Source organism: Staurois parvus, unplaced genomic scaffold (genome assembly GCF_062004578.1).
Source record: "Staurois parvus isolate SC_StPar_1 unplaced genomic scaffold, SC_StPar_1.0 ptg000780l, whole genome shotgun sequence".
Taxonomy (NCBI): Eukaryota; Metazoa; Chordata; class Amphibia; order Anura; family Ranidae; genus Staurois; species Staurois parvus.
This window is the reverse complement of record NW_028318576.1, coordinates 308,338-335,998: the sequence shown is the minus strand read 5'-3', so window position 1 is coordinate 335,998 and position 27,661 is coordinate 308,338. Positions and strand designations below refer to the sequence as shown.

Below are 27,661 nucleotides of genomic sequence, written 5' to 3'. Positions count from 1 at the left end.
TCTATGTAGCAGTTATAATTGGATCTGTTAGTACAGGAGATGCTGTGTTTTTATTTTATTTGTTTTATTTTATTTTGTTTTTGTTCATTATTGTAATTTTTTTCAATTTATAGTTGATATAACATATGGCATAGAATGCAGTACACCACCTGCAATAATTTCTTAACTGAAGGGTTTGCTACTTTGTTATTATTGTGACCCGTTTTAGCAATTCAGTATCATCTCTTGGAGATAGTTCACCGATATGAATAGAAGGGCCAGTTTTATTGTTTTATCTGATGAAAGCAGTCATTTGAAAACAGAACTGGCTATTCTGTAAATATAATTTGCTAAAAACAATAAACAAGGCAATAGGGAAACCCCATGGGTTAAGGTGGATATAGAACCATTCAAAACTCTGTTCACATTAAGAAAGACCATTTTAACATGTTATATATTCATCATCTTCCTGTCTGCAGGAGGAATCCATGAGTGCTGCAGACTTCATAGGCTGTCAACTCTCTGGAGGTGATCATTTCAAAAGAAACTTCACTTAGCCATTTCTCTTCAGTGATATGGTGCTCAGTGGCAGGGGTGGCATGTATGTAAATCTCCTTTATGAGGACATTTAGTTTGCTGAAAAGATCACATTAAAGTGTTTCTAAGTTAAATTTTTTTTTTACCTTAATGCATTCTCTGTGTTCAGGTAAAAAAATGCCCCAATATGTGTCCTAAACCCCCTCCATGCACCATCCCTAACACTTATCTAGCTCCGTGTCACTGCTTCAGTTCTGTCTCTGGCTCCAGCATCACTCCTCTTACTTCCTGCCTTCACGGGAGAAACTGAGGACAGTGGAGCCATAGGCTCCTGCTGCTGGCAGTTAAACTCCATTGATGAGGGAGCTGGGGCTTGGCTTACCAGTGCTGTGTGTGTTTAGGAACGCTCACATCCCTGCTCGAGAATGTGCATGAACAGGTGCCTCCTTAGCACCTGGCTTGCTACAGGAGGCACCTGGAGGAGGGAAAAGTTGGTAGCACGAGTGGGGGACTGCTAGATGAGGAAGTAAGCAACCTTTTTGTGCAATATTGTTGCAAAGAGCAGGTAAGTATTATCTATTTGTTGTTTTAAAAAAACTAAGCATTTAGTTCTGATTTAGGGTGTGAGGGACCTCCTGGATCAGAGCTGAAGGTTGCTTTAAAAGGCATGTAAACCCTAGCAATAAGCTTCTCTTATTTGCTCCATTTTGGTCTTTTAAGTATACCATTGAAAGCATTTTGTTTCTTCTATAAGTGCAAAAACTATCTGTTGATCCTACTAGAAATGTGAATGAGACTAGGCATTTTTTTCATGCGGTCACACATGTTTTACATGTGTTTTGCTGTATTTGGAGCGTCCAAGCAGATCCTGGACACACAGAGGGGACTTTGCTAAGACTGGAGCAGCTTTGCACAGCAAAAAATCAGCTTCCAACTTTCATCTTCAAAGCTTATCTGAACAAACTGAAGATAGAAACTAATTGGTTGTCATGCACAGTCGCCCCAGATTCGGTTTGTTCCAATTTTGGTAAATTCCTCCCACTAAATTCTATTTTTTTAAAGCATGGCTAAACACAGGTAAATGCACAGGATGAATGGAAAAATTAAAAAATCATTACTTGCATTCATTTGCGTTTATAAATATCCTATACTATAAATGCACATAAATGCAGATTTGACAGTGCTAGTTTGAATGGGGTCTTAGTGTTTCAAGCAAAGATTGATTGGTTGAAACATTTTTGCTAATTTTTCATTTGATTTTAGCAAAGGTTTTTTTTTGTTTGTTGAGATTTTAGCTGGATCTTTTAAAGCATGCAAATTAGTTGAGTTATTAGTTTTTAATAGAAAAAAATAAATTACATTTTAATTCCATAAAAGTTGTAATTAGACTCAAGTTAAACAGTACAGCAAATACGTGTTAGGCAGCAATGAAAAAAAGGGTTTATTTAGATTGTTTCACATGAAAGTAACACAATTTTCACTCAAGATTCAAGTAGTTTCCAGCTGAATCAAGTTAGAAAAATCTTGGGTGAAACATTTATAAATAGACCCCATATTTATCAAACATTCTATCAGATATAAAAATACGCTTCAAAATGTATGCGTGTAATTAATATAACACTAGTTTCCTGACCACCACTTTGCTAGTGTTTTTAAAATCAACCTCTTGATATTTCTAATGGCTTAGCTTTTTTATTGGTCAAATCACTGATGGGTAAATTTAAATGTCAGATAAATGTTGGACATCTGTACAGACAATCAAAACATTTCTTTAAAATAATGTAGGTTTGTTAAATTATAGCTAAAGCCAAAACTATACCCCATTAGGTTTTATTTTGTCGCCTGTGTTCTATTAGAAACTGTCCATTCACTTCCTGTCCTATAGACACAAAAGGAGGTGAGCGGAAACTTTCCAAAGTGAAAGCCAATTCTCTCTTAAGCTGGCCATAAATAAATCAACTCTCGGCAGGGACCAGCCAAAATTCGATCCAATTAATGACTTCAGTTCAACCAACCTGTTGGATTTTTTTTTCTTGGGATCACTGCCAGCTGCTATATCCACCAGCATTGATTATTGTGTTCAGCCTCTCCTGCTGGCAGAACACAGTAGCACAGGGGGAGCACAAAAACTCTTTTCATGGTGGAAGGAAATAAAATTGCATAATCTATTAGCTGCCCATTAGAACACTTTCCTCTATTAGGGTACATGCACACTGGGGCTCTTGCAAACACTTTTCTCCAGGCAAGTGCTTCGGTGTTTATTCATTTAATTGGCCAGAATATTATTTTCTTGTGGCCATTGAAATTAAAAGAACGCTCAAGTGCTAAACAAGCCTAGTGCTTAGGCGCGTTTAGGCGCATGTTGGCTTTTTTTTTTTGCCAAAATGCTCCTCTTTTGAATGTACAAGTGAAGTTTTTTTTCTGCCCCTAAACTCCTGTAAATGACAATGTGTGCATGGACATATAGGCTAATGTGGAGACAAAAAAAAATGCCAAACGCCAGTAAAACAAGTGTTTTTAAACTGCAGTGTACATGAAGCCTTTCAGTTCTGGTGACAGCTCAAAAGTTGGGATTTTCCCTCACTTTTAGTCGTGGCAACAGTGGTTACTGTCTAATCTCCCCAGCAGGAACCAGTAACAGCGGTTACTGGTTAATCTCCACAACAGGAACAGAGACAGTAATACAAATACTGAACAATTTGCTAAAACTTCTTCATTCCATCCAAAATCATATAATTTGCCTGTATGTTGTAATTACTGCACATTCACTTATGCAGTGATGTGGAGTATATTGGCGCTTTATCAATGAAAGTTCACATTTAGACTTTTGAAAAAATATTTTAATTCCACTTTAGGCTTTCAGACATTGCAATCTCTACAAATTCTGACTTTAGTTTTGTCATGTTGGCAGTTTAAAAAAAATCAAATCTCAAATGCCATGTCTTTGCCCTGGATGACACGTTGTTGGCTAGTAATTTTACTTAAGTCACCAAGAGAACTATTAAGTGTTTTTTTATTTTTGAGGTAAGCGAATGAATGGCTATTGAGCGCTGCCAAAACCTTTTTAAAAGCTCGTGCCCTCCTCAGCCATTTGCTTTTCATTGTCGAGGTGTTGTGATTTATGGCTTTCCCCAGACCTGTCATATTCTGTTACCATAATAGAGTGACATTTGTAATTTTAATTCTGTGCTGATATTACGCCAAGTCTTCCTGCTTGCCAGATGAAGTTTCAAACACATACACATACTGCTACAAAGACAGCCAGCCAGCCAGAAAAGTGGCTTTATTTCCCCCTTTGAGATCTCTATAGCCTTAAAGAATTGTACCATTAAAAATTACACTGCTGTAAAAAAAATCCTTTTCTAGTACCCCCAGTTTTGTCCTGTCTAATTGTCATCAAGAAAATAATATAAATTGGTTATGTGTTTGAATACATTATTCTGTGACTGTAACTTTATAACCTGAACCTGGGTTTTCTGACATGACCATAACAACACTGCAGAGGTCTCCCCAATACTTTTTCTTCGAAGCTGTCCAGATGGCTTCCCCACTGGTTCCAGTTTCTAAAAACCTATGAGAATGAAAACATTGTGCATTGCAATAAGTCCCTTTTAAAGTCATTATCAGGATCTTTTTTTTCAAAAATAACAAACATGTTATACTTACCTGCTCTGTGCAATGGTTTTGCACAGAACAGCCTGATCCTCCTCTTCTGGGGTCCCCTGCTGGCTCTCCTAGCACCTTCTCCCTTTTGAGTACCCCCCCAACCGCTTACTGTGGGATACTTCTCGCTGAGTCCAGTGAGGAGGGAGAGAGAGAACAGCGCCACTGCTCTTAGGCACAGTGCTAAATTGAGATTGGGGTCAAGTAAGTATTTGGGGGGTGTGGGAAGGGAGTTGACAATAGAAGGTTTTTTTACGTTAATGCAGAGAAATAAGGCAATTAAAAAAAAATGTTATACTTACCTGAGCCACTGCTCTGTGCGGCTATGCCACCTCTCTCTCCTCATTGGCTTACTGGCTGTGATTGACAGTAGTGTGAGCCAATGGATGCCGCTGATGTCTCAGCCAAAGAGGAAGTAGAGTCCCGAGAGAGCTTAGGCTCTTGTGCACATGACTGGATTGCGATAGGACTCAGGTAAGTATTGGGGGTGCTGCTGCACAAAGAAGGGTTTTTACCTTCATGCATAAAATGCATAAAGGTAAAAATCCTTGAGCCTTCATAACCACTTCAAGGTAAAAAATCTTCAGCCTCTACAATGCCTTTAATAGCTTGAGCCTGGTGTTCCCTAACATGACCATAACAACACTGCGAGGTCAGCTTTTTTCAGTGTATAGCGGCATTTTGCTGCATTTAGCGGCATTTTTCCACATTTGTGGTTTTTAGCGTTTTTTTTTTCTGAAAGACAAAAAGGTCAAAAATGTCTAAAAACGCCCGTTTGTGGCATTTTGCCACGTTTTTCAGCGTTAGAGCGTTTTTACAGCTAAAAAACTGCTGTAAAAACACACTAGTCCTGTTTTTTTTTTCCAGCCAGAAAACGTCCCTGACAAAAAACATTGATTACAGTCTATGTGTGCATAGACACATAGGATAACATGCTGGGGAGTTTACTGGCTGTAGAAAAAAATGTTAAAAGCCAAAAACAGCAGCTGTAAAAATGTCCAGTGTGCATGAGGAGCAGGGGCGGACTGACCATTTAGAAACTCGGGCACTGCCCGAGGGCCCGGGGTCAGTAGGGGGCCCCATAAGATGCTCCTGGTACCTTTTTCATAGGCTTTTTTGAGTTTTGGCAAGGACACAGGGGCCCCATGATCCCCTATTGCCCGGGGGCCCCATGACTTATCAGTCCGCCCCTGATGAGGACTAAATAGGAAGCTACTGAAGAAATGTTAAAAAAAAGTTTGAAACAATTAAATATAATATACTGTACTTTCCTATCTATTTACTAAAGCTAGTAGAATACAGATTAAAAATAGTCAATGTTGACTGAGGCAGTTTAGTTCCTCTGCATTGTTCTGTTTAGTAAGTTAGTTGACCCCATTAGATTTGCCGCATTTTAAAGCAGTGATAACAGCAGACCAAGAAAAGATAGTTTTGGCTGATTCATCATAGAACAATAAGATTTATATGTACAAAAATAAGAAGATAGTCAAGGCTGGTTGCGTATATATAAAGTGAATGTTAAATTTCTTCATTCATAATCCTTGTTTCCTAATTTACTAAGTATATTATAGAGTTTTAGAATTTGTCTATATAGCATATGTTTTCTGACCAATTTATAACTGCTGCATTTTTACAAGTTCATATTCAAAAGCTTACAATTACTGTTTTGTCTCTTTTTCTTTAGTGGATCTACTGGAACTGAGCACCACGCACAACATTTTCAAACAACATGAACTCAATCAAAACCAACAGCTACTATCTGTCCCAGAAATCATCAGTATCCTCACTTCCATCTATGACAGCCTGGAAGAAAAACACAAAGATCTGGTTAACGTGCCTCTCTGTGTAGACATGTGTCTGAACTGGCTGCTTAACGTCTATGACACGTAAGTTAGTTCTCCATTGATTTCTCTACATTAGTGCTGTCTGCTGGGAACAAATTGAAGTATGCACAATAATTCCTCTAACATCAGGAGTGACAGTAGATAATGAAAAATATACTTGTGGAGCATCTGTTTTTGTCTCCTAGGCCTAAAACATGACAGAATATTCTATAGGATCACTATAGGCCTTATTTTGTTAATGGCGTATGAAACCTACTGTGTCTATATTTGAAAATCTGCCTCATTTTTGTGTTTTGGTCTGCATATTTTAGGCAAGTGTTTTTTATTTATTTTATTTACTAACTTATAACACATCTGGGGTGAATGAAAGGCTGCTCAGTTAGGCCCCTTTATACAGGCAGTATGAAGATGTACACCTGTTAGTTTTTTGGGCGAACCTTAACCCCTTCATTACTTAGGGTAAAACATGTTAATGTCTGAACAGAGTTTTTCAACATTGACATATGTTAGTAAAACTGTACATATCATTGATACTACTAGTGTATCCAGGTGAATTATTATAATTTTTCAGGACAAAGTGGGCTCTATTTGGTAATAAATAGTAATGAATATTTCCAAATTAGTTTTTTTTTTATTATCAAAGGAAAAATGGCATAAAATAGTAAAAAAAATATATAATTTAAAAAAAGATTTAGCTGTATATTTCTTGCTGTTACTATAACCTGCCACCACAGAGCAACCCAAAATACATTATCCTGTTCCTATCTCAGTGATACCACATACACTTTATTGCCAAAGTATTGGGGCGCATGCCTTTACACGCACATGAACTTTAATGGCATCCCAGTCTTAGTCCGTAGGGTTCAATATTGAGTTGGCCCACCCTTTGCACCTATAACAGCTTCAACTCTTTGAGAAGGCTGTCCACAAGGTTTAGAAGTGTGTCTATGGGAATGTTTGATCATTCTTCCAGAAGCGCATTTGTGAGGTCAGGCACTGATGTTGGACAAGAAGGCCTGGCTCGCAGTTTCCACTCTAATTCATCCAAAAGGTGTTATATCAGGTTGAGGTCAAGACTGTGTACAAGCCAGTCAAGTTCCTTCATCCCAAATTCGCTCATCCATGTCTTAATGGACCTTGCTTTGTGCACTGGTGTGCAGTCATGTTGGAACAGTAAGGGGCCATCCACAAACTGCTCCCAAATAGTTGGGAGCATGAAATCGTCCAAAATGTCTTGGTATGCCGATGCCTTCACTGGAACTAAGGGGCCAAGCTCAACTCCTGAAAAGCAACCCCACACCATAATCCCCCCTCCACCAAATTTTACACTTGGCACAATTCAGTCAGGCAAGTACCGTTCTCCTGGCAACCACCAAACCCAGACACATCCATCAGATTGCCAGATAGAGAAGCATGATTAATCACTCCAGAGAACACGTCTCTACTGCTTTAGAGTCCGGTGGCGGTCTGCTTTACACCACTGCATCTGACGCTTTGCATTGCACTTGGTGATGTAAGGCTTGGATCAGGAGAGGACTGACCATTCGAGCACTCAGACACTGCCCGGGGTCAGTAGGGGGCCCCATGAAATGCCCCTGGTACCTTTTTTATAGGCTTTTTTGAGTGTGGGCAAGGACACAGGGGCCCCATGATCCCCTATTGCCCGGGGGCCCCATGAGTTGTCAGTCCACCCCTGGCTTGGATGCTGTTGCTCAGCCATGGAAACCTGTTCCATGAAGATCTTTATGCACTGTTGTGCTAATCTGAAGGCCACACAAAGTCTGGAGGTCTTTAGCTATTGACTCTGCAGACATTTGGGGACTTCTACGCACTGTGCACTTCAGCATGTACTGACCCCACTCTGTCACCTTTATCTCGCTCAGCCTATATATAGTCTTTTCTGCTTGTAACGTTCCCTCATTACCAGATTGTGGCTGGAATCCTTACATTCTTTACCACATGCAGTGGTTTCTCCTGCTGGCCAGTGCATCAATATTATGGATGAGCTCAGCTTAGGCATGTTTGGATGCTAGTCCAAACCTGTTTGGGCTTTCCTACCAGGAAGCTGTCACTGCAGACCGCCAATCATGAACAGCTGAGAAATTCCCGGCTTCGCAGCTGCACACATACAAGGGGTGTGTATACGTGCAGCTGTGGGGCAAGGAATGCCTCAGCCACTTATGACCGGCCATCCAAAGTTACAGATTCCTGATAGAATAGCTCAGGCAGGTGAGGACTAGTATTTTAACACATCTAAATTAATCCCTGGTCATGGAAGGCTGTACAGTTCCGTGGCAAAAACAAACTTCATATTGTTTTTCCCTATGCAACTGGTGCCCTTTTCGCTTTCTACAATCTACTACAACGTGGATATATTTAAAGGCATTATGTTGCCTCTTAGATATTTGTTTACCAAAATGTGCATAGCAAGTTTTGGTTTCCCACCTTTGGACACACTCTAAAACCACAGTTCTTTTTACAGTAATTACAGAGGTAATACCAGCAGCGTGTTTACCATGAGGAAAACAAGGTGTTTTTCTAAGCCAGCACTTTTTTTGGGGTGGAGGGGAGAGCTGCCTGAGGACCTGGGGGCCTAGTGAGGCTACACCAATGGAGGGTATTGCTGTTGGAGGGTATAAGCTTCCTGTTAAAGGAAGGAAGACAATGGCCTTGACTCCGGAGATGTTAAGGTTAGTGCTTGACTAACTCTGTCTCTCTCTCTCCGCAGATGGTGACTGGGAAAGGGGGGGGCTATTGGCAGAGAGTTGCAGGGGAAAGGTTGGTGGGAGGCACCCAATTTTAGTGGCCCGAGGGATAGGGGGGTGTGCTGGTGGTGGTGGGGGGCTCCTACTTTTAGTGGCATGGGGGTGGGGGGTGCCCAATTTTAGTGTTGTTTAGGGCAGCACAAGAGCTAAATACACCATTGGGTAATACCATAATTACCAGATAAACATTTATGATTAAATTCGGCCATTGCTCCATAAGGTGGGGGTAGCACTGGTTGAAAAATTACAGAAGGCTCAGTTCATTAAATCCTATTTATTTTCTCTTATTTGTTGGTCAATACAGTGAAAAAATTAGCTGTAAAGTTGCTGTTTTTTTTTTCTCTCAAATAATTGCATGTTAAGAGCTGCTATTAATGGATGCCATCATTAACAGATTCCCAGGGCACTGCAATGTCTAAATACAGCCCTGGTAATATTATACTAATATTCTTTTATCCTCTATGCCAAAAGTTTGTTTATTTTTGCAGCCTGGCATTGAGTGCTGCTGCTGTTGCCAACATTACTGTTAATCAGTACCACAGTCCTTCTACAGCTTTAGTTGCCAACTGTATTCCATTTTATGTATAGGAGGCAGTGCTGTCATTTCACCTGCTGCATACCTTTACATTTTTCAATATTACATTTCATTTACTTTAACTAACCTTGCTGTCATTTTATCAAGATCACTCTGTAGTACTCTGTAGTATGTCTGTATCCTGTGAGTTTTAATTTCTATTTTAACTAACTTATTATTAATAGATATGGTAGAACTTGGCCCAGTACTGCTCCTTGTGGGTGTCTGCTGCTAATGTTAGTCCATTGTGTTTGCGTTCATTTTCCCTTGTCCTATCCCTTGTCTTTTTAACAGTCCTTTACTGATGTGCAAGCATTCTAACGTAGCATTCTTGCATCCTTAAGGCCCCTAGCAGCTAAAAAAACCTAGATTTTATTGCTGCAATACTCTTTGCAGCTGTCCCCTGCAGAGTCACTGCTCCTGCTCCCAGCCACCAGTTCTTTTCCGGGCTGAATGATGGCTAACATCAGTGTAATTCTGGCATTCATGATGCCAACTTGGGCTCACAGTACCCCTAGACAGTGTGACTCACATCGTTTGAGCATTGTCCTCTTCAGTAGGAAAATCTGCCCATCTTCACTAAAGAAGAGGACCTATAACTGCAGGAAGAAAGATAACTAAAAAGTGGAGGGGGGAGAGCAACTTCAGGGATGGAGGGGCAAAATGGTGGTGGGTTTGAGGTGGTGTTCAAAGAGATTTCAGCTTGTATAAGACCATTGTGTAGAGAAAGCAATATCAGGTTAGTGCTGAAGCTTACAAAATCTGCTAACTGCTTGTTTAAAGTGACAGCCGGCAACCCCATTTAGACTGGATTCCCAACAGGTGTGTTGTGTTAAGTGTGCATTAGTTAAGTTTAGTTGAGTTTACATTCGTTGACATTTTGCTTAACACATTGTGTTGCGTTGATGTTCACAGCAGAAGTCACATTATTCTATTTTTTTTCTCTTAAAGTGTTACTAAACCCAGAACCCTGCATTCACTCTATCTGGTCTCCCACTGTACACAAAACATAGAAATGCAATTATTTTAGTAAATATAAATTGCTAAATACCTTTTCTCATCAGCAGTATATAGCAGTCTTTTGACTTCTATCAGTGTCCAGCAGAGCACTGGTTAAAGCTGGTAGGAGGAGGTTTCATTCTTAGGAAGATGCGGAACCCCTGACTTCTGTCTGGACAGTGCTGATTGGCCCTGTACTGATCACATGCACTCTCCCAAGAAAAAAAAACCTCTCTAGCAATGCACATCAAACTGAGCATGTGCAGAGTGTCTCCACACCAATGTTCTATCAGGAGATATTTAGGAGATACTGGAAGAAGAGGAGGATCAGAGAAGACAGGATCAAAAATCCTTTTTACACAATGTGGAGAGTTAATCCCTTAGGTTCCGCAGTGAGTATAACAAACATGATTTACAGACTGATTTTACTGTTGTGGGTTTAGTAACACTTTAAAGCCTAAGTGCAGCCAAAATAAAAAAATAAAAATCAGCACAAAGGATATAATTTACAGTTATTAGGATGTGTCCATTGTCCTAATCCCTCTTCTGTTAGTTTAAATCCTCCTCCGTTCATTCTGGATCCCTCCAGAGCCTGGAGTGGCTCTGCCATGTCTGATGACAGCAATTTTAGCCCACTATTAGCTGGCTCTGGGTCACAGGAGAGCAAATGTAATTGTAGTCCTATGACCCACAAGAGAAATATGGCCATACTTCTCTTTTAAACAAAGTTGTCTGAAGCTTGCTGAAATCTTTGCAAATGCTTTGTAAAAGGCTGCTTTACAGTGTTCTTTTACACCATAAGATAAAAACTGCACAAACAAGGCCTAACTTCTAAGGCCCCTTTCTTTCGCATGGGGCTGACTCCGTCAAGTGGATCCGCCTGCTCAGCAGGGAATATGTCCACTGATACCCGCTTGTGTAGAGTGTACATGGACTCTAGAGTGTTCTCTATGGGACGGTCGGATGTAGACGGACCACCTGTCAGGTTGCATCTGACTGTCGTCTGATCCACTAGATCAGGCATCACTAAATGGTGGGTCTGGATGCATACTGAGTCACTGTCCCATCCGGACCCATGCAGTCCTGCCATTTAAGAGCCTTTTCTTCTCCCAGCTGTCTTGCGGTCATCCTCACAGAGATGACAGCAAGAGGCAGGACAGTTCTGGATAGAGGGTGAGAGCTGCCCGAGGTTAACAAGCAGGTGGTTGGTTGCTAGGATGAAGGGCAGTCCTAGCAATCAGTCACTGTCTGTCAATCACTGTCTGTGTAAGGTAGTACAGTGGGGGGGGTGAAGTTAAAAGGGCTAAGGACATTAGTTTGAAGGGGGGCAAAGAACTGAATGTGGGGGGACTGAGGACAGTAATGTGGGGGGCTAAGGACTGTGATGTGTGGGGGCTGAGGACATTAAAGTGGGAGGGGCTGATGACAGTAATATTGGGGCTGAGGACAGTAACATGGAGGGGGCTGAGGACAGTAACCTGGGGGGAGCTGAGGACAGTAATGTGGGGGTGAAGACAGTAACATGGGGGGGGGGGTCTGGGAACAGTAATGTTTGGGGATGATTTAAAAAGTTGCAGAGTACTCTTCAGTAAATGTGGCAGAGGACAGTACTGTTGGGGGGAGGGGGGGCTTGATGTCAAGGGGAGCTGAGGACACTTATCAAGAGGGATCTTGCTGTGAATGAGGAGGGGACTGTGATGTGTAGTGGGGATTGAGGACACTGATGTTAGAACAGGTTCAGATCTGTACAGATAGGTCAGCACTACCTGCTATAAACCTGAAGAAGTCCCCGACCCTTTTTTTCAAAGTTTCAAGGTTTGGCACACACTAAAATGCACCACAGGGGCCTAATGAGATTCGGACCTCTAGTACATGCAAATTTTTTACTGCCCAGACCTTGGGGAATTTTAATTCAATACCCCTGCACTAGATGGATAGTGAATGTATCTCCACCTGTCTGTTTTTGGTGGATCGGATCAGATTGGATGCATGCAGGTGTAAATGGACGTTTACATCCACCTCCCCATAGAGAACAATGGGTGGTCTGATCAGGTCCACCTTACAAACAAACAGGCAGATCCAATCGTTCATCTAAAAAGGGCCTCAGTCAGGCCATTCATGTTTCATTTTCTTTCATTCAGCCAGTAATTTGAATGAAAAAAAATTAATCGATTCCTCCATCCATACATTCGATGTGGATGGGGGAATGCCTACTGCTGAGCTATTGTATTCATCAGAATACACTCATCAGTACCTCTGGCTATAGACCGGGCAAAAATTTTCCAACAGGCTGGCTGTACAGATGTCATACAATAGATCGACTTCTGTACAACCAGCCCTGCCCATAGATAGATCGAAATTTGTCTGGTCACTGCTGAACTTCGATCCATTTTTGGCCAGCTTAAGCCATGGTATTATGGGGAATTAAACCTACACTCAGGTATCACATCAATTTATTTCCACTTGTTGCCTGTTATTGCTCTTTAAAGTATTAATATACAGTATGTGTTAAATACTAAACTTTAAGAGTTGCTATTGTACATCAGTGGCATACTTTGTATTGAAATATACCTGGCAATCTGACATTAGGTGTGTTTATTGCTTAAGTGCAGTCCATCTCAACAATTTCAGATAATTAAACAGGCTTTACGAAGCATCTGCTCGTTTCATGCTGTTAGCTTAGACTGCAATTAGCTACTCCTCATACTGAACATGTTGACAGGCCGCAGCACAGCCCACTTGCACAGAAGATGTTCAGGAAAGACAGTTGTTAAAATCCTGACAGGAACATTTGTGTGTCTGTCAATAATGAGGCTACACTCTGCTGCAAAATTTCAAAATGAACTAAAGCAGAGCGCATAGCTTTTGACTGGTGTTTAGAATGTCCTTGAGAAATCAACTTTTTTTGGTCAGAAGATAGTCATTCCTTGTCAGCTTAGTGTAAAAAAGCCATTACAAAATGTCTCTGTTGTGATAAATTAATCCTGAATTGATTTTTACTCTCTCTCCGGAAATAGGAAGTACAAGATAACAGTATATGATTTGAATAAGACTAAGCCCTGGTTCACACCGGTGCGACTTGTAATGCGACTTGAGAGTCAAAAGTCGCATGACAAATCACACCCCATTCGCGGCAATGGAACTGTTCAAATCAGTGAGACTCAAGTGTCAGCGACTTTGAAAAAGGCACAATTTCAAAGCCACATTGGTGTGGACCAGAGCTAAATCTGGGCATACACCAGTAGAGATTCAAATCAGTGAGACTCAAGTTTCAGCGACTTTGAAAAAGTCACAATTTCAAAGCCACATTGGTGTGGACCAGCGCTAAATCTGGCCATACACCAGTAGAGATTTTCGATTGTATCTTCCTATGAAAATTCTTATCCGTATATTTGGTGACTTCACAAATATTATTCGATAAAACTTCAAAGTTTTGTTTACTTTTAACATCCAACTTTGGAATGAATGCCATTTCCCAAACAAAAACCACAATCACTGTAAAAAATGTATTTAAGAAAAAATTAGCATGTTGCTCTTTTGAGTTTTCTTATTACTGCCATCAAAAATGAACCTTGATTTGACCCCACTAATGATTAGCAAATTGAACAAATGCTTCTGTAACTTAAAGCGGAGTTCCACTTGGCAAAAACAAATAAAAGTCAGCAACTACAAAAACTGTAGCTGCTGACTCTTAAGCCGGGTTTACACTTGTGCGGTGCAGCATAGCGCATGTGATTCACACAGGAACCACACCGCATTCCTGTGCAAATAACATGCAAATTCTCTGCTGTGAGATTTGAGCCATACATTTTGTATGGCTCAAATCGCACCACATTCGCGCCAAAAAGGTGCAGGACCCTTTTTTTGGTCTGCACTAGTATCGGATCGCATGGGTGTTCACGCCAATGCGATCCAATTCTGCACATCGCACCACGTTTTGCGAACTGATTTATGGGTGTTGTTAACATAAAAAACACACCCGCAATAGTTTGTGTGATCGGGGTGAGATTATGATGCGGTGCGGAAATCGCACAGAAACCGGTGCAAATATCGCACCGTAGCAGTGTGAACCCAGGCTGAAATACAGACACTTACCTGTCCTTCCGTCCAACGGTGTCCTCACCACTGCTGGGTTCACCGGCCATCTTCTCTCCCTGGCGCCGGTTTCTTCAGTGTGGGCACCTGGCTATTACAGCTTGCGGCTTCACAGTCAGGCGCCCACTGTGCAAGTGTGAGAAGCGCTTTGCTTTGTAAATGGCCACCTGTAGTCTTCTGGGACCTGTCATGTGTCCCAGAAGACTACGGGGAGGGAGGAGGGGAGGACATCTTCCACTTCTAATCGCCTAGGTGATCACAGCAGAAGTGGGAGCCTGTCAAATTCTTGCACCGCTCCCCAAAGGTGCCAATCCTTAATGGGGAGCGGGGGACAAAGGCTTAAAGTGGAACTTCTCCTTTTTGGTGGAGCTTTGCTTTAACTTTCCAACTAAATTCTTTTAATGAAATGCCATCTTTATTATGGCAGAACATTTTAGCTTTACAGGCATGATAATGAAATGATGCGTCTTCAGACACAGGCCAGCCACTCCAGCAAATGCAAAAATAGCTGAAACTTCTTTTAGATTTTGATAGAATATAGTATGGTTAGAACCTTTGTCTGCTTTTTTCAATGTGTCCCTGCGGGGGGATAATGTTTTCATAAACTTTTAGTGGTTCCAGTATTTACACCAGCCTCTCTCAACCTTTTTAATGTGGAGGAAAAGCTTGAATAACTTTCTGGTCTCAGGGAACCCCTGCTAATAATTGCTATATTTGACATTCCCATGATAAAGGGAAGAATGCTCCTTAAATTTGTAGTCAATGGGAAATACCCCTTACAGATAGCTAAAATGATCATTGTTAGTGACAACTTATCTGAGAGGCAGAAGCAGCTCATTGCTCAGGGAAGCCCTAGCAACCTCTTGTGAAACCCTAAGATTCTAGAGAACCCTGGTTGAGAAAGGCTGATCTGCACCATAATGTAATAGAGTGCAGTAAAGAAAGAGATCCAGGGTTTATATAGTAAAAAAATACCTTTAAAAGCAACAGTAAACATACTTTTTTTATTACATAACTCATTCTAAAATATCTCGTATATCACTGCTCCACTTGTTAACGAGCCATTACTGTTGCTTTCAGACTTCTTTTTTATTCTGCTCCCTCTTATTGCATGCTTCCTATCCTTCACTGATGCACCTCACCGTTACGAGTGTAGATCCAGTAGTGCTGTTATTTCTGGTCACATGTTCTGCTTTATGCATACTACAATTTCTATAGAGCTGAATGTGTCTGCACGTAGACGTTCAGTCCAGCTCAGGGAAGGTCTGGTATGGATTTTGAGCACCTTGACCCCATGTTGATGGGGACAAGGGCCTCTTCCCCACAACCTTGGGTGGTGATTGTGGAGTCTGTGGGTGGGGGGCTTATTGGAATCTGGAAGCCCCTTTTAGCAAGGGGGAACCCAGGTCCCAGTCACCTTCCCATATATTGTACCCCTACTCATTCACCCAAAAAATATCAAAAATAAATAAAAACATAGATATAGTTGAAAAATCCTTTATTAAAAAAAAACAACATGTCCCCCCAAAGTAAATCCAGCATCAGTCACGATGAATGCCGCCATCAACCCGAAAAAAAAAGAGGTCTGACCCCTTGTGACATCATTGGGCATGCTGGGTCGATGATGTAATAAGGGGGCAGGGTCACACGGTGATGTCACTGGGTGAACCCTGCCCTTTAGTTTATTTAGCATCATGAGGCAACATCAAGTAATTGGCGCCGATGTTTTAATTTACACTCAGATGTCAGCGGAAAATCCAGCTGACGAGCCATCCGACACTGTGGCCAGCTTGCAACAAAACAAAACGCTGGAAACCAGCTCTTAGCAGTGGTTAGCAGCGTTTAGGAGCATTCCAAATTTTTTTCTGCCAGTAAATTGCTCCCAAAAATGCAAAAAAAAAGCATTTTTTTCTGCTCCTAGAAGCAGAAGCTTCAAAAATGCTTCTAGACTACAATAGTGTGCATGGACAAATAGGATTACACTATTTGCTTCTAGGGACAGAAAAAAAACACTCAGAAGTAGCTGCTATGAGCTTATTTTTAAGCTAATGTGCATGGAGCCTCACAATACTTATAGATACAGAGATTAATAAGGGCTTGTTTTAAAGTGATGTTACTGCTTGTTCAGAATATGTAAATATTTTAGTGTGCAAGATCTTGGTACAGGCTATTTTCAAACCAAATGAGTGTCTCCCTTTTCTAAACTTACCAATGCTGTCATATGTTGAATTTTAGAAATGGTATGCTACACAGATAAAAAATTGAAACAAAAGCTGTCCTGAGTCCCTGGGTTTGGGAATAACGCTAAAATTATCTGTATAAGCATTGACATTTTCAGTACATCTACTGCGCTCACAGTAAGCAACCGCCGCAATCCTATCACATTAACTTAACCGCTTCCCGCCCTATAGCAGAACTACTGTTACAGAGTGGCAGGGCTGCGCAAAATCACGTAGATATACATGATTTTGTATTTTCGGGTAGGGGGCGTGCGCACGCCCTACCCACACCGCCATTCTCGGCTACAGCTTTTGATCACCGGGTCCCAGCCAAAGATTCCCGCTGGCACCGGGCGATTGCAGAGCAACACTGACGGGGGAGAAGTCTGTATGTAAACAATACAGATCTCTCCCCTGTCAGCACCAGCATGCTGTTTAGTATTGCTCTGCATAGCAGAGCAATACAAAACAGCATGCCTTCCTAGTAAAACACAGCACACAGTAAAACACACACAGCACACAGTTAACACTTTGATCACCCCAGATGTTAACCCCTTCCTACCCAGTATCATTGGTACAGTCAGTACTTTTCAGTGTCAGTACTTTTTATTAGCGCTGATCACTGTATTAGTGTCACTGGGGATGTCAGTGACAGTTAGTCAGTCCTCCCCTCCCCCCCAGTGTCAGAATGCCCGCCACAGTTGCTGATTGCAGCCATTACTAGTATTTAAAAAATAAATCCAATATATATACCATCATTTGTAGATGCTATAACGTTCACATAAACCAATTAATTTACATGTATTGGGATTTTTTTCAGCAAAGACGTGTAGCAGAATAGATCTTGGCCTAAATTTATGATGAAATTTGCTTTTTTACTTTTTTTTTACTGGATATATTTTATAGCAGAAAGTCAAAAGTACAGTTTTTTTTTTTAAATTGTCAGTCTCTTTTTGTTAGCGCAAATAAAACAAAACACAGAGGCAGTCAAATACCACCGAAAGAAACCTCCATTTGTGGGGAAAAAAAGACAAATTTAATTTGGGTGCAGCGTTGCATGACCACGCAATTGTCATTTAAAGTAACGCAGCGCCGTATTGCAAAAAATGGCCTGGTCAGGAAGGGAGGTAAATCCTCTGGAGGGCAAGTGGTTAAATACTCTACTTTGAACAGTACAGCTACACATTAAATATATATGTAAACTGCATTACCCTGTTGTGACAAAAAAAAACATTTTGAGTAGATGGTGGTGTATGCATTTCCAATGAAAACAATACATCTACTAAATGTATATATTGCTTTGGTTGCTAAGCATTGAAGTGGTTAATTGATGTTATATCCCAGTGTTAATGTACCAGGTTGTAAATTATTGAGCCAGCTAGACAGTCCAGCTCTGTTGCTTGGCAAGATAAAGGAAAGACAGGATTCTGATTTAATTAAGTCACTTGGGTGCTTGGCTAAAATGGCTGAGAGGGGCTGAGATATCGAGGATTGTGTGAGAGGCCAGTGGGAAAGGACCTCTGCCGGTTTGGATGTTCTCTGTCTAAATTGAGGTCTGCTAATGCAGTCAGAAGATAAATGAGTCCCAAACAGCAACACATCAGTTCCAGATGAATTTCGCATGCCGTAGGTGATTGCAAACACTTGGATGAAATCCTCTTTAAAAGCAATAGGATGCAGTCTGTGAATTAAATATCAGTAGCTAAAGTCCATGACTGTGCTGTGGACATGCCATGCAAGACTGGTTCTGGACATATTAAGACTCTGGATAATAGTGGTTAACAATGCCTTTTACACAGTCAGCAAAGAGAGTTCTTCTTTCCTGGAGATACAGCTTATTATAAAGTCCTTTTACAAGCCGCAATACAGATTTTACTTACCAGCTACAATGTATTTTACAGACCACACAAAATAGTCACTGCACAAATGATTCTCCATGCCACTTTTCTTCTGTCAGTTTCCAAATGTGTAATCTGTTTTCCTGGTATGCATATGTTTTATACTTTAACCCTTGCCACCAGGGCTACAATGGTGCACAACTGCTTGCAGAGGTCGGCTCAGTAACCCTTAGGCCTCATGCGCATTGGGCATTTTTACAGCTGCTGTTTTGGGCGTCAAGCATTTTTTTCTACAGCCAGTACACTCCCCAGCATGTTATCCTATGTGTCCATGCACACATAGGCTTTTATCATCATTTTTTGGCAGGGGCGTTTTCAGGGAATAAAAAACCCCAGAACTCCTACAATTGAGTTTTTCAGCTGTAAAAATGTTCTAACACTGCAAAATGTGGCTTTTATGAGCATTTTTGAGCTGCAAGCTTTTGTGGGAGTATAGATTTGCTAAAAACAGTAAAAAATGCAAATGCTGAAAAATACTAAAAAGTGCAGCAAAATGTTGCATTCTACAGCTATCCCTGCTGCCGTGTTTATAACGTCCATTGTGCATGAGGCCTTATGTTGGCTGCATTTTCAAAGCTTCAAGTTTATAGTTGCTTCAGTAACCAAAAACATATATCGCTCTGGTGCCTCTACATTCCCAGCCTCTGCTGGTTTGTTTACATTCCGAGCAATGAGATCTGTGTGACAACGGCAAAATAATTATTGTAATGTACAGCGCTGAGCGAACTGTTGGCACTTTATAAATACTGTATAATAATAATATTAATAATAGCTGTTCCTCCATCCAGAAATCTTACGCAACTACAACACACCTCCCCCTTTTATGGAGAAGAGAGGTGTTATGTAGTCCTAACAAACTCTCTTTCCTAGGGTGACAACCCTGCTCAGTATGCTTGTCACTTTATGACAGGAAGTGTGTTAATGGCAGGATTACCAGGCTACAATAAAAGAAAAAAGTGTGAAAAAGCAAAACTAATGTAGCCATCACATCTAAGGAACAGTAAGATATAAATTTTTGTTCTTGGGTTTAGATATACTTTAAGGTAAACATGAGTAAACTGAGAACAAAGCTTAGTTAAAGGTGCAATTCACACTTGCAAATGTACCCACACTGTGATTAGATGCAAGAACCCCAATAGGAGCCCACAGTTAACTGTGAGAGGCATCCCCATTGAAAGCAATGGAAGGCTGCCTGCTCTCACAGCTAATTGTGGCAGCTCACATGTAATCTCCCATGCAGCAGTCACATGTGAGTGATTGGCCCTGGATGCAGACTGCCTACATAATCGCTGCATGAGAGATTACATATGAGCAGGTCTGCTGTTAGAAACCATGGGACCCCATACAGCCAATTTGACAGCCCCCCCCAAAAAAAAAATCAGTTTAATATGTTTCATGAATGAACACAGTGAGTGATTTGTACTGATCAGTCATTGTGTTCATTTTGGAAAGGAAGGGGCTGGTAAATGTGACACCAGACCCTTCCACTTTTTCCATCCTGAAGGATCCTATTGTGACGATGGGAAAGAGAGAAGGGAAGTTTGCAGCACTGCGGAGGTGCAGGCAAACAGGGGGGGCCTGGGCAGCATGTAGAAATGTATGGTGCACATGGAAGGTTATAGGTGCAGTGGGGGGGGGGTGCAATTACTGGAACCGATCCCCTGTATGGCTCTCTCAGCAGCAGCTGAAAGCCAGTTGCAGGGAGAGGAGAAGCAAAACCCAGCTTTCAGCTACTGAAGAGAGAACCATTCAGGGGATCGGATCCAGTAATTGCACCCCCGCCGTGCCGATCACCCTCCCTCCTGTACATGTACCAAACACTTCAGTGGCAAGCAGCTTTTCAGTTTTTAACAAGCCAGGGAGGTGCATGTTTTTTTCATTGGCCATTTGTGCTGCTTAGACAAAAGCCTTTCTACTAAAATATTAGATTATCTCTTATATGCCCCAAAAACTAGTGTTTTATCTAGCATCCTGTAATTTCCTTAAAAGATGTCCTTTGTTATGAATGTAAACTTCAGCTGAATCGGAAACTAAAAAAATGGAAGTCAGGGTTGTCTCGTTTAATCTTAGAAAAGCCATCCAGATGTTACTCCAGCAATTGTATTCCCTGCTGATAGTCAGGGAAGTAAAAGGAGAGGCGGCTGCTGTGAGTAGAGCGGCTCTTGCATAATCCGTTCTTCAATGGCTGCCCTGTGCAATGGTTCACAGCAGGAGTCTGGTTAAATCAGAAGCAAAGGGCACATATACTTTGTAAGTGAGAAATAAAGCTTTGTTTAAAAAGCTGGTCAATGTTTCCCAAGCATAGTGAGCATGAAGTGGATACCTGAAGGGTAGGATTAGTTTACATTGTTTGTCTGTAAATGTGTTTCTTTTGCCTGTTTCATGTTAGAAATAATGTGAATACAATGTATGGAATATTTAACAAGGGAAAACATACTGTTGGGAAAAGAGACTGTAATTTGAATATATTAATAATATCATTATTATTATTTTATAATAATATATCTGTCCATTGAAAGAGCACACTGTTCTTTGTAAAATATATTTTATTATGCTGTCTCCAAGTAGGTTTAGTGAATAGCCATGTTGTTAAATACACATTGATGTAAAACAAAAAATTATAGCCAAACCGTTCAAATAATTTTGGGAACTGTATAAAGTAATATGAGACCCTTCTAGTATTGTTATTTATTTGTGGGTTTCATTAATATATTACATTCAGTTTGGTGTCATTATGTCTTAAAGATGGATTAAAAGGTGACAGTTTGATAAAAGTGGATGATACAAATTTGTGCCCTGGAGAGGATAGTTGTTGAATCTGCCTTTAGCGAGCTGCTGGCCTTGAGGGCTTAACCAGGCCCTGTTATGAGGGAGGGTCTGCATTTGATTAATCTGGAGAGAATCCCTTTAACATTTTGGGATTTGTCCTGGCTCTCATTCCATGGCAGACTCTATGTGAAGGGCAACTTGAAGCATCACTCGGCAGAGAACCATGGCTGTCCTAGAGTGGAGTGTGGTGGGGTGGAGGAGACGATGGACCATTTCTTGCTTCAGTGCCCCTTCAATATAGAAGTCTATAAGCGGGTGGGTGGGGCTCTGGTTTCCTTTTCCTTTCCCGCTTAAGTTACACAGAGTGGTTTTACGGAGCGTTTCAAACTTACTTGGATTTTGATTTTGAGACAGTTAGCTTAGTAGTTTGTTACTTCACATGAATTGCACGGTGTCAAGTTTCCATTCACAAATAAGTCCTTCTTGTCAAAATTGTGGTGCACAACATTCTGGGTGAGGTTGTGAAGATTCGGGGTATTGAGAAGGTGCCCAGGGTGTGGATGAATATCTGGTCCCTGTAGCTGCTGTTTGTCAGTCACTGAGTGTGCGACTTTCCTTTCTGTCCATTCATGCCCCCTAGTTTTTTTATAAGATCATATTTTTAAAAAAAAGACTGCATACATGGGATAAATGTCTAATTGTTTCTTAGCCTGAGGGTGTGTTTAGGTGGAGTTAGCGTTTGAGGTGCATTATAATGATAATAATAATAAAATGTTTTATGGTTTGTATATTTAGTTTAGTTTTTTTTCCTGGCAAAAACAAAAAACTGTTTCCTGTTTTTTTGCTGAAGTAAGCTATTTTTGTTTAATCAAACACTGCTCAAAAAAATTAAAGGAACCTGTAGAGGACTGAATTCATTTCCATTTTGCTGAAATTTCATTGCAGCAACTCAAAATGGTACTCAGTAGTTTATATGGCCCCCTCATGCTTGTATACATGCCTGAAAACATCGGGTCATGCTCCTAATGAGATGACTGATGGTGTTCTGGGGTATTTCCTCCCAGATCTGGACCAGGGCATCACTGAGCTCTTGGAGAGTCTGAGGTGCAACCTGGCGGCATCAGATGGACTGAAACATGATATTTCAGAGGTGTTCTATTGGATTTAGGTCAGGCGAGCATGGGGGCCATTCAATGGTATCAATTCCTTCATCCTCCAGAAACTGCCTGCATACTCTCGCCACATGAGGCCGAGCATTGTCGTGCACCAGGAGGAACCCTGGACCCACTGCACTAGCGTAGGGTCTGACAATGGGTCCAAGGATTAAATCCTGATACCTAATGGCAGTTGGCGTGCCATTGTCTAGCCTGTATAGGTCTGTGCGTCCCTCCATGGATATGCCTCCCCAGACCATTACTGACTCACCACCAAAATGGTCATGCTGAACAACGTTACATACAGCATAACGTTCTTTATGGCTTATTCAGACCCTTTCATGTCTGTCACATGAACACAGGGCCCATTAGAGGACATTGGGCCCTCAGGCCACTCTCATGAAGTCTGTTTCTGATTGTTTGGTCAGAGACATTCACACCTGTGGCCTGCTGGAGGTAATTTTGTAGGGCTCTGGCAGTGCTCATCCTGTTCCTCCTTGCACAAAGGAGCAGATACCGGTCCTGCTGATGGATTAAGGTCCTTCTAAGGCTCTGTCCAGCTCTCCTAGAGTAACTGCCTGTTGTCTGAAATCTCCTCCATGCTCTTGAGACACAGCAAACCTTATGGCAATAGCACATATTGATATGCCATGCTGGAGGAGCTGGACTGCCTGTGCAACCTCTGTAGGGTCAAGATATTGCCTCATGCTACCAGTAGTGACACTGACCCTAGCCAAATGCAAAACTAGTGAAAAACAGTCAGAAAAGATGAGTAGGGAAAAAATGTCAGTGGCCTCTACCTGTAAAACCATTCCTGTTTTGGGGGTTGTCTCATTGTTGCCCATCTAGTGCACCTGTTGTTAATTTCATTACTACCAAAGCAGCTGAAACTGATTAACAACCTCCTCTGCTACTTAACTGACCAGATCAATATCTTGGAAGTTTAATTGACTTGATGCTATACTCTGATTAAAAAGTAGTCCTTTTAATTTTTCTGAGCAGTGTATATATATTTATTTTTATTTATTCTGTATATATGTAAATATATTTTTAGTACGCTGTTTGTAAGATTTTTAATAAACAAAAATGTACAAATTTGTGCCTTTGTCCAGTTAGAATTTAGGTCTTCTTTTTTCTTATTCAATATTTTAATTGAATGTATTAAAAAAACGTACAAATACTACAGGGCGTTTCAGGTAGGAATATTGGAAACATACAGATTTACATCTCTGATCGCTGAAGCGTCCAATAACAGATAATTTAGTGCAAAAGAAAAAGTAAAAAATGTACCAACAGACAAGTAATTTGAAAATTAGTGCAGACAATATTGGTAGTGCTATCACAGGGGTCCTGAGTAGGGACCTGGCCCCAGTATTTATTATGAAAATGAGGGAGCAGAAAAGTAACAAAGCTGGGGAAAAGGGGAGGTATTACCTCTGGGTTACCCCAGCCCAGCCCCGACCAAAGCTGCTTAAAAATTTAGAGTTCAAGAAGGTGACGGTTGACGTCCCTTGGGAGAAAATGAGAGACACAGGGATCCCAAACTCTGTGGAATTTTGCCATGGGTTCTTGCAATTCAACTGTAAGTTGACAGAGTTGCAGTGCAGATTTAACTTCAGATATCAGTAACATATCAAACATCCATTCCTTCGCTATCGTCTGCTTTGTAGTTGTCAGGACATGGGCCATCAAAGGTGTGTTGCCACAGAGTAATCTCTGCCAGACAGAAGGGCTTCTTCCTGAATCATGGAAGAATTTAGATCTATTTTATGTGACCTGTCAGATGCAGCAAAATCCTTCCTTGAAGTCTGCAAAAACCGACCATGACCAGGGCCAGCAGCTGAAGTATTTACTTTCCTCTTTGCAATTATGTGATTGATTTTTGCAACAAATACACTCTAAAGGAAACTTGCAGGAACTAAAGACTAAGTAGGCTGCCACTGCAGACATTTCAGAATACAAATGCTAGTTACTTACCTACCATGCTTATTTGCTTTAGTACTTCCACTGACCTGAAAGAAGTATACATATGAGGTGCATGACCTGCAGTCTGATTTTCTTATCTGAATACTTTCCAGGTAACAACTGGGATATTTGATTCACATCTTTTGCAATACGTTTCTGAGCCGTCCATCTGCAGTAATCTCTTTCTGGCCAGTCCCACACTTCATCGCAAAATGGCAAACACTTACTCACTAATAACCTGTTTTTATGTGGGAATCTGCTAGAAATGTGTGGGGGTGTATAGATTAGCAGTGTGCTGGTGGTTGATTCAAAGTTTCCAGTGTTTCCCTTTAGCACCTGATGTACTGTATTGTATGAATGTAAACTATTTGCATTTGAGCACAGACATATCGTCTCAATTTTTATGTCATAGCTCGGGTAAGTAACCAGACCCGGGTCTGTAGTTCTCCAACTTTGCTTTCTACCCCATATTGGCACTATACTGTATTCCTAATGAGATGTGACATAAGCAAATAACTGTTTGCAATTTTGCAAAGTAGAGTGGGAACTGGCCAGGGATTACTTAGACACAGCTGGAGTTTGCCAGAAATGTGTGAGGTTGTATGGCAGTGTGCAAGGGAGTGAAGAACTATCTCAACTGGTTCCTTAAAATCGATGTAAGACATTACTGGATGACATTTAATTTTTTACAGCTCTGTGTATCATAAAGAATTGTGATGGTTTAAAAAAAATATACATAACACAACATGTTTGTACTCTAGCATTGGCTACACTTCATTTATCTGGACTGGTTTCCTAAAGTGATTATGCAGGATTATGCCTGCACCATGTTCATCGGCCTGGCCACTTGTAGTTTTCTGTAAGCAGTGTATGTAGCAGGGTTGGCCATACAGGAGCACATTTTGTTAGCCCTGTCTGACAAGTGCAAAAAACTCTGTCGATCTTGAAATTTATAGTTGTCCTATGTCCTCTGCACACTTCCTGTGTTATCGCAAGTAGCCCTCAAGTTCTTATCAAGGACTACAGAATGATTAGACTTTAGTAGTTTAGGTAAAGACACTGTGCAGGACTTACAACACCTATTCCTTGGGAAAAAAAACCTGTGTGTTAGCCCATAACAGGGCGTAAAAGCCAACTGAATTTGTAATAGATAAACTGTATTTTTAAAGTGATAAAACACAGGAAGAATTTCACGTATTGCAGAGATGTCCTGCGCATTTTTTTAAAATTTTGTCTTGACATATACACTTTAAAACAATTTTATGAATTTACATTAAAGTGCACCAGCAGAGTGAAAGAAGTAACGCCTGTAAGAAGAGGCAATATACCTACCTTTTCATCAACCTGTGTGTTGCAATGCCATTGTAGGGTATGTTGGATACCTGCTCCCCCACCACACACAGTGGTTCCTCCAGCAAGTAGTGGTAGTGACATATGAGATAGAGGGAGAGACCAGTCCACGTAGCAGGAAAGCAGATATTCAACACACCCGAAAGGTTAAATTCTTGAAGCAGCAATTCAAATGAATTTTAAAGTGAAACTAAACAAAATATTTCATTTTTATCCACCTGGCAATGTCTCTTCTGCCATGAAATAAACTTACCTGTGTGTTCACAGTCCTATGCAGAATGCAAATGGGCTGCGCATGCGCAACTCTCTGTACATTTCTGGCACAGTGATAGTGGGCCAGGATGAGTGACTCTCGAGCTTGCATGGAAGTGATGTCATCCTGCCACAGCTAATCAAGATGGCCTAAGAACATAAAATAGCATACCCCATGTGAAATTTGGTAAATGTGATATTTTAAAGGCGATACTGTCATAACCTTGAGAAACAATAGTAGCTGAAGGGCATGCGCAGAAACAGGTCTTTTACAGATAATAAAACAGGAAGAACCAACCAATTATTCCTGTGTGAGCCTTTTTGTTGTCTATAAATGATCCATTAGCAGTGCCAGATTGACCTCCCCCCCCCATAGTGTCTGCACATATCTGGGGCTGAAATCACTTGGCAGTGCCGGTAGCCTTTTATTTTTTTTTGTAAGTATTTTTATAGTCTTGTATTTATTATCTGAAACTTTGCAAAGAGAATTTTCACCTGCTTAACTAAGACAAGTAAAAATTAACATGCCCCACTCCTCTTTAGTAAATCAATCCTATTGCTCTGTGATCCGATTTGCACAGAGCATCCAGCCTCAGAAACCAAAACGTTGCGTATATATTTAGAGAGCTTAACGGTTTTCCCTTAAAATGTTAGATACATCATTGTTTAAGGCTGGGGTTCTGACCTAAAGTGATGATTATATTCAGTGGTGTAGTTTGCTTGTTTCCCCTTTCTGCAGCAACCTCTCCTTTAGCTCTATATTTCCTTGTTACATATCCTTAAAGTGCCTTTATAGTGTTTAATAAAGATTACTTTTTCCAGCAACTGTGTGTTATCTGATTTCCTGAACATCTCAGAATCTGCTTCCCATAGCCATTTAGAAAATGCTGTAATTTGAGGTATTAACAATGCATATTGTCTGTACTTATCACATTTCCTCAGTGGAAATGTAGCTAGTATTGTCCCATCAGGCTGATGCTGTCATCATTAAGGACATGAGCATAATTCGTCACAGCTTTACTAGGCACCAGTGCCTGATCTCAAATGTTTTGCTTATGTGAATTTAAAAAAATCTTTAAACAGCATGATGCCAACAATGAAAGTGCCCAGCAGTGGTGGAATTAATGAATTGTATTATCCTAAAGATACACTGTGTTAACAACTCCTTGTCTTTTACTGCGTAATACACTGTCATGCTGAGTTTGGCGATGCTGTTTCTTTTACGTAAATCACTGTAAAAAAGATGAGCTGGGGATAATATATCCCTAATATGTCAATAGAGTAAAAACATGCTGGGATAACCCAGTTCAGACATCCAGGCTCTGCTTTTTTTTTATCAAATCTGACTGAAATTCACGCATTTAAATTTCCTAAATTGATTTTTCTTAAATCCAGTCTGAACAAAAATTCAAGAAGATAAGTGCATTGTATGTAGGGATGCACAACTTGGTGGGAGGAAACATATATGGGGTGTTGGCAGTGGCATAATTTGCTTGCAAAATCAGTATGAACACAGCAGAGCCTTCTGTAACTACATGTCTCATTTCCATCACAAATCCTAAAAATAAGGTGTTTATTCTTCATTTTACTATAATGGA

At 40.8% G+C, this 27,661-nt stretch overlaps 1 protein-coding gene across 9 annotated transcripts in view; it reads left to right on the top strand.

The window, feature by feature from the left end:
• The window catches only part of UTRN (utrophin), a 943,118-nt gene that overhangs the window by 826,492 nt on the left and 88,965 nt on the right, over positions 1 to 27,661 (top strand). For all 9 annotated transcript variants that reach the window (XM_089654601.1, XM_089654598.1, XM_089654599.1 and 6 more), the window contains one exon: positions 5,864 to 6,065. In XM_089654601.1, coding sequence (XP_089510727.1) covers positions 5,864 to 6,065 — 202 coding nt within the window. The remainder of the gene's footprint in view (positions 1 to 5,863; positions 6,066 to 27,661) is intronic.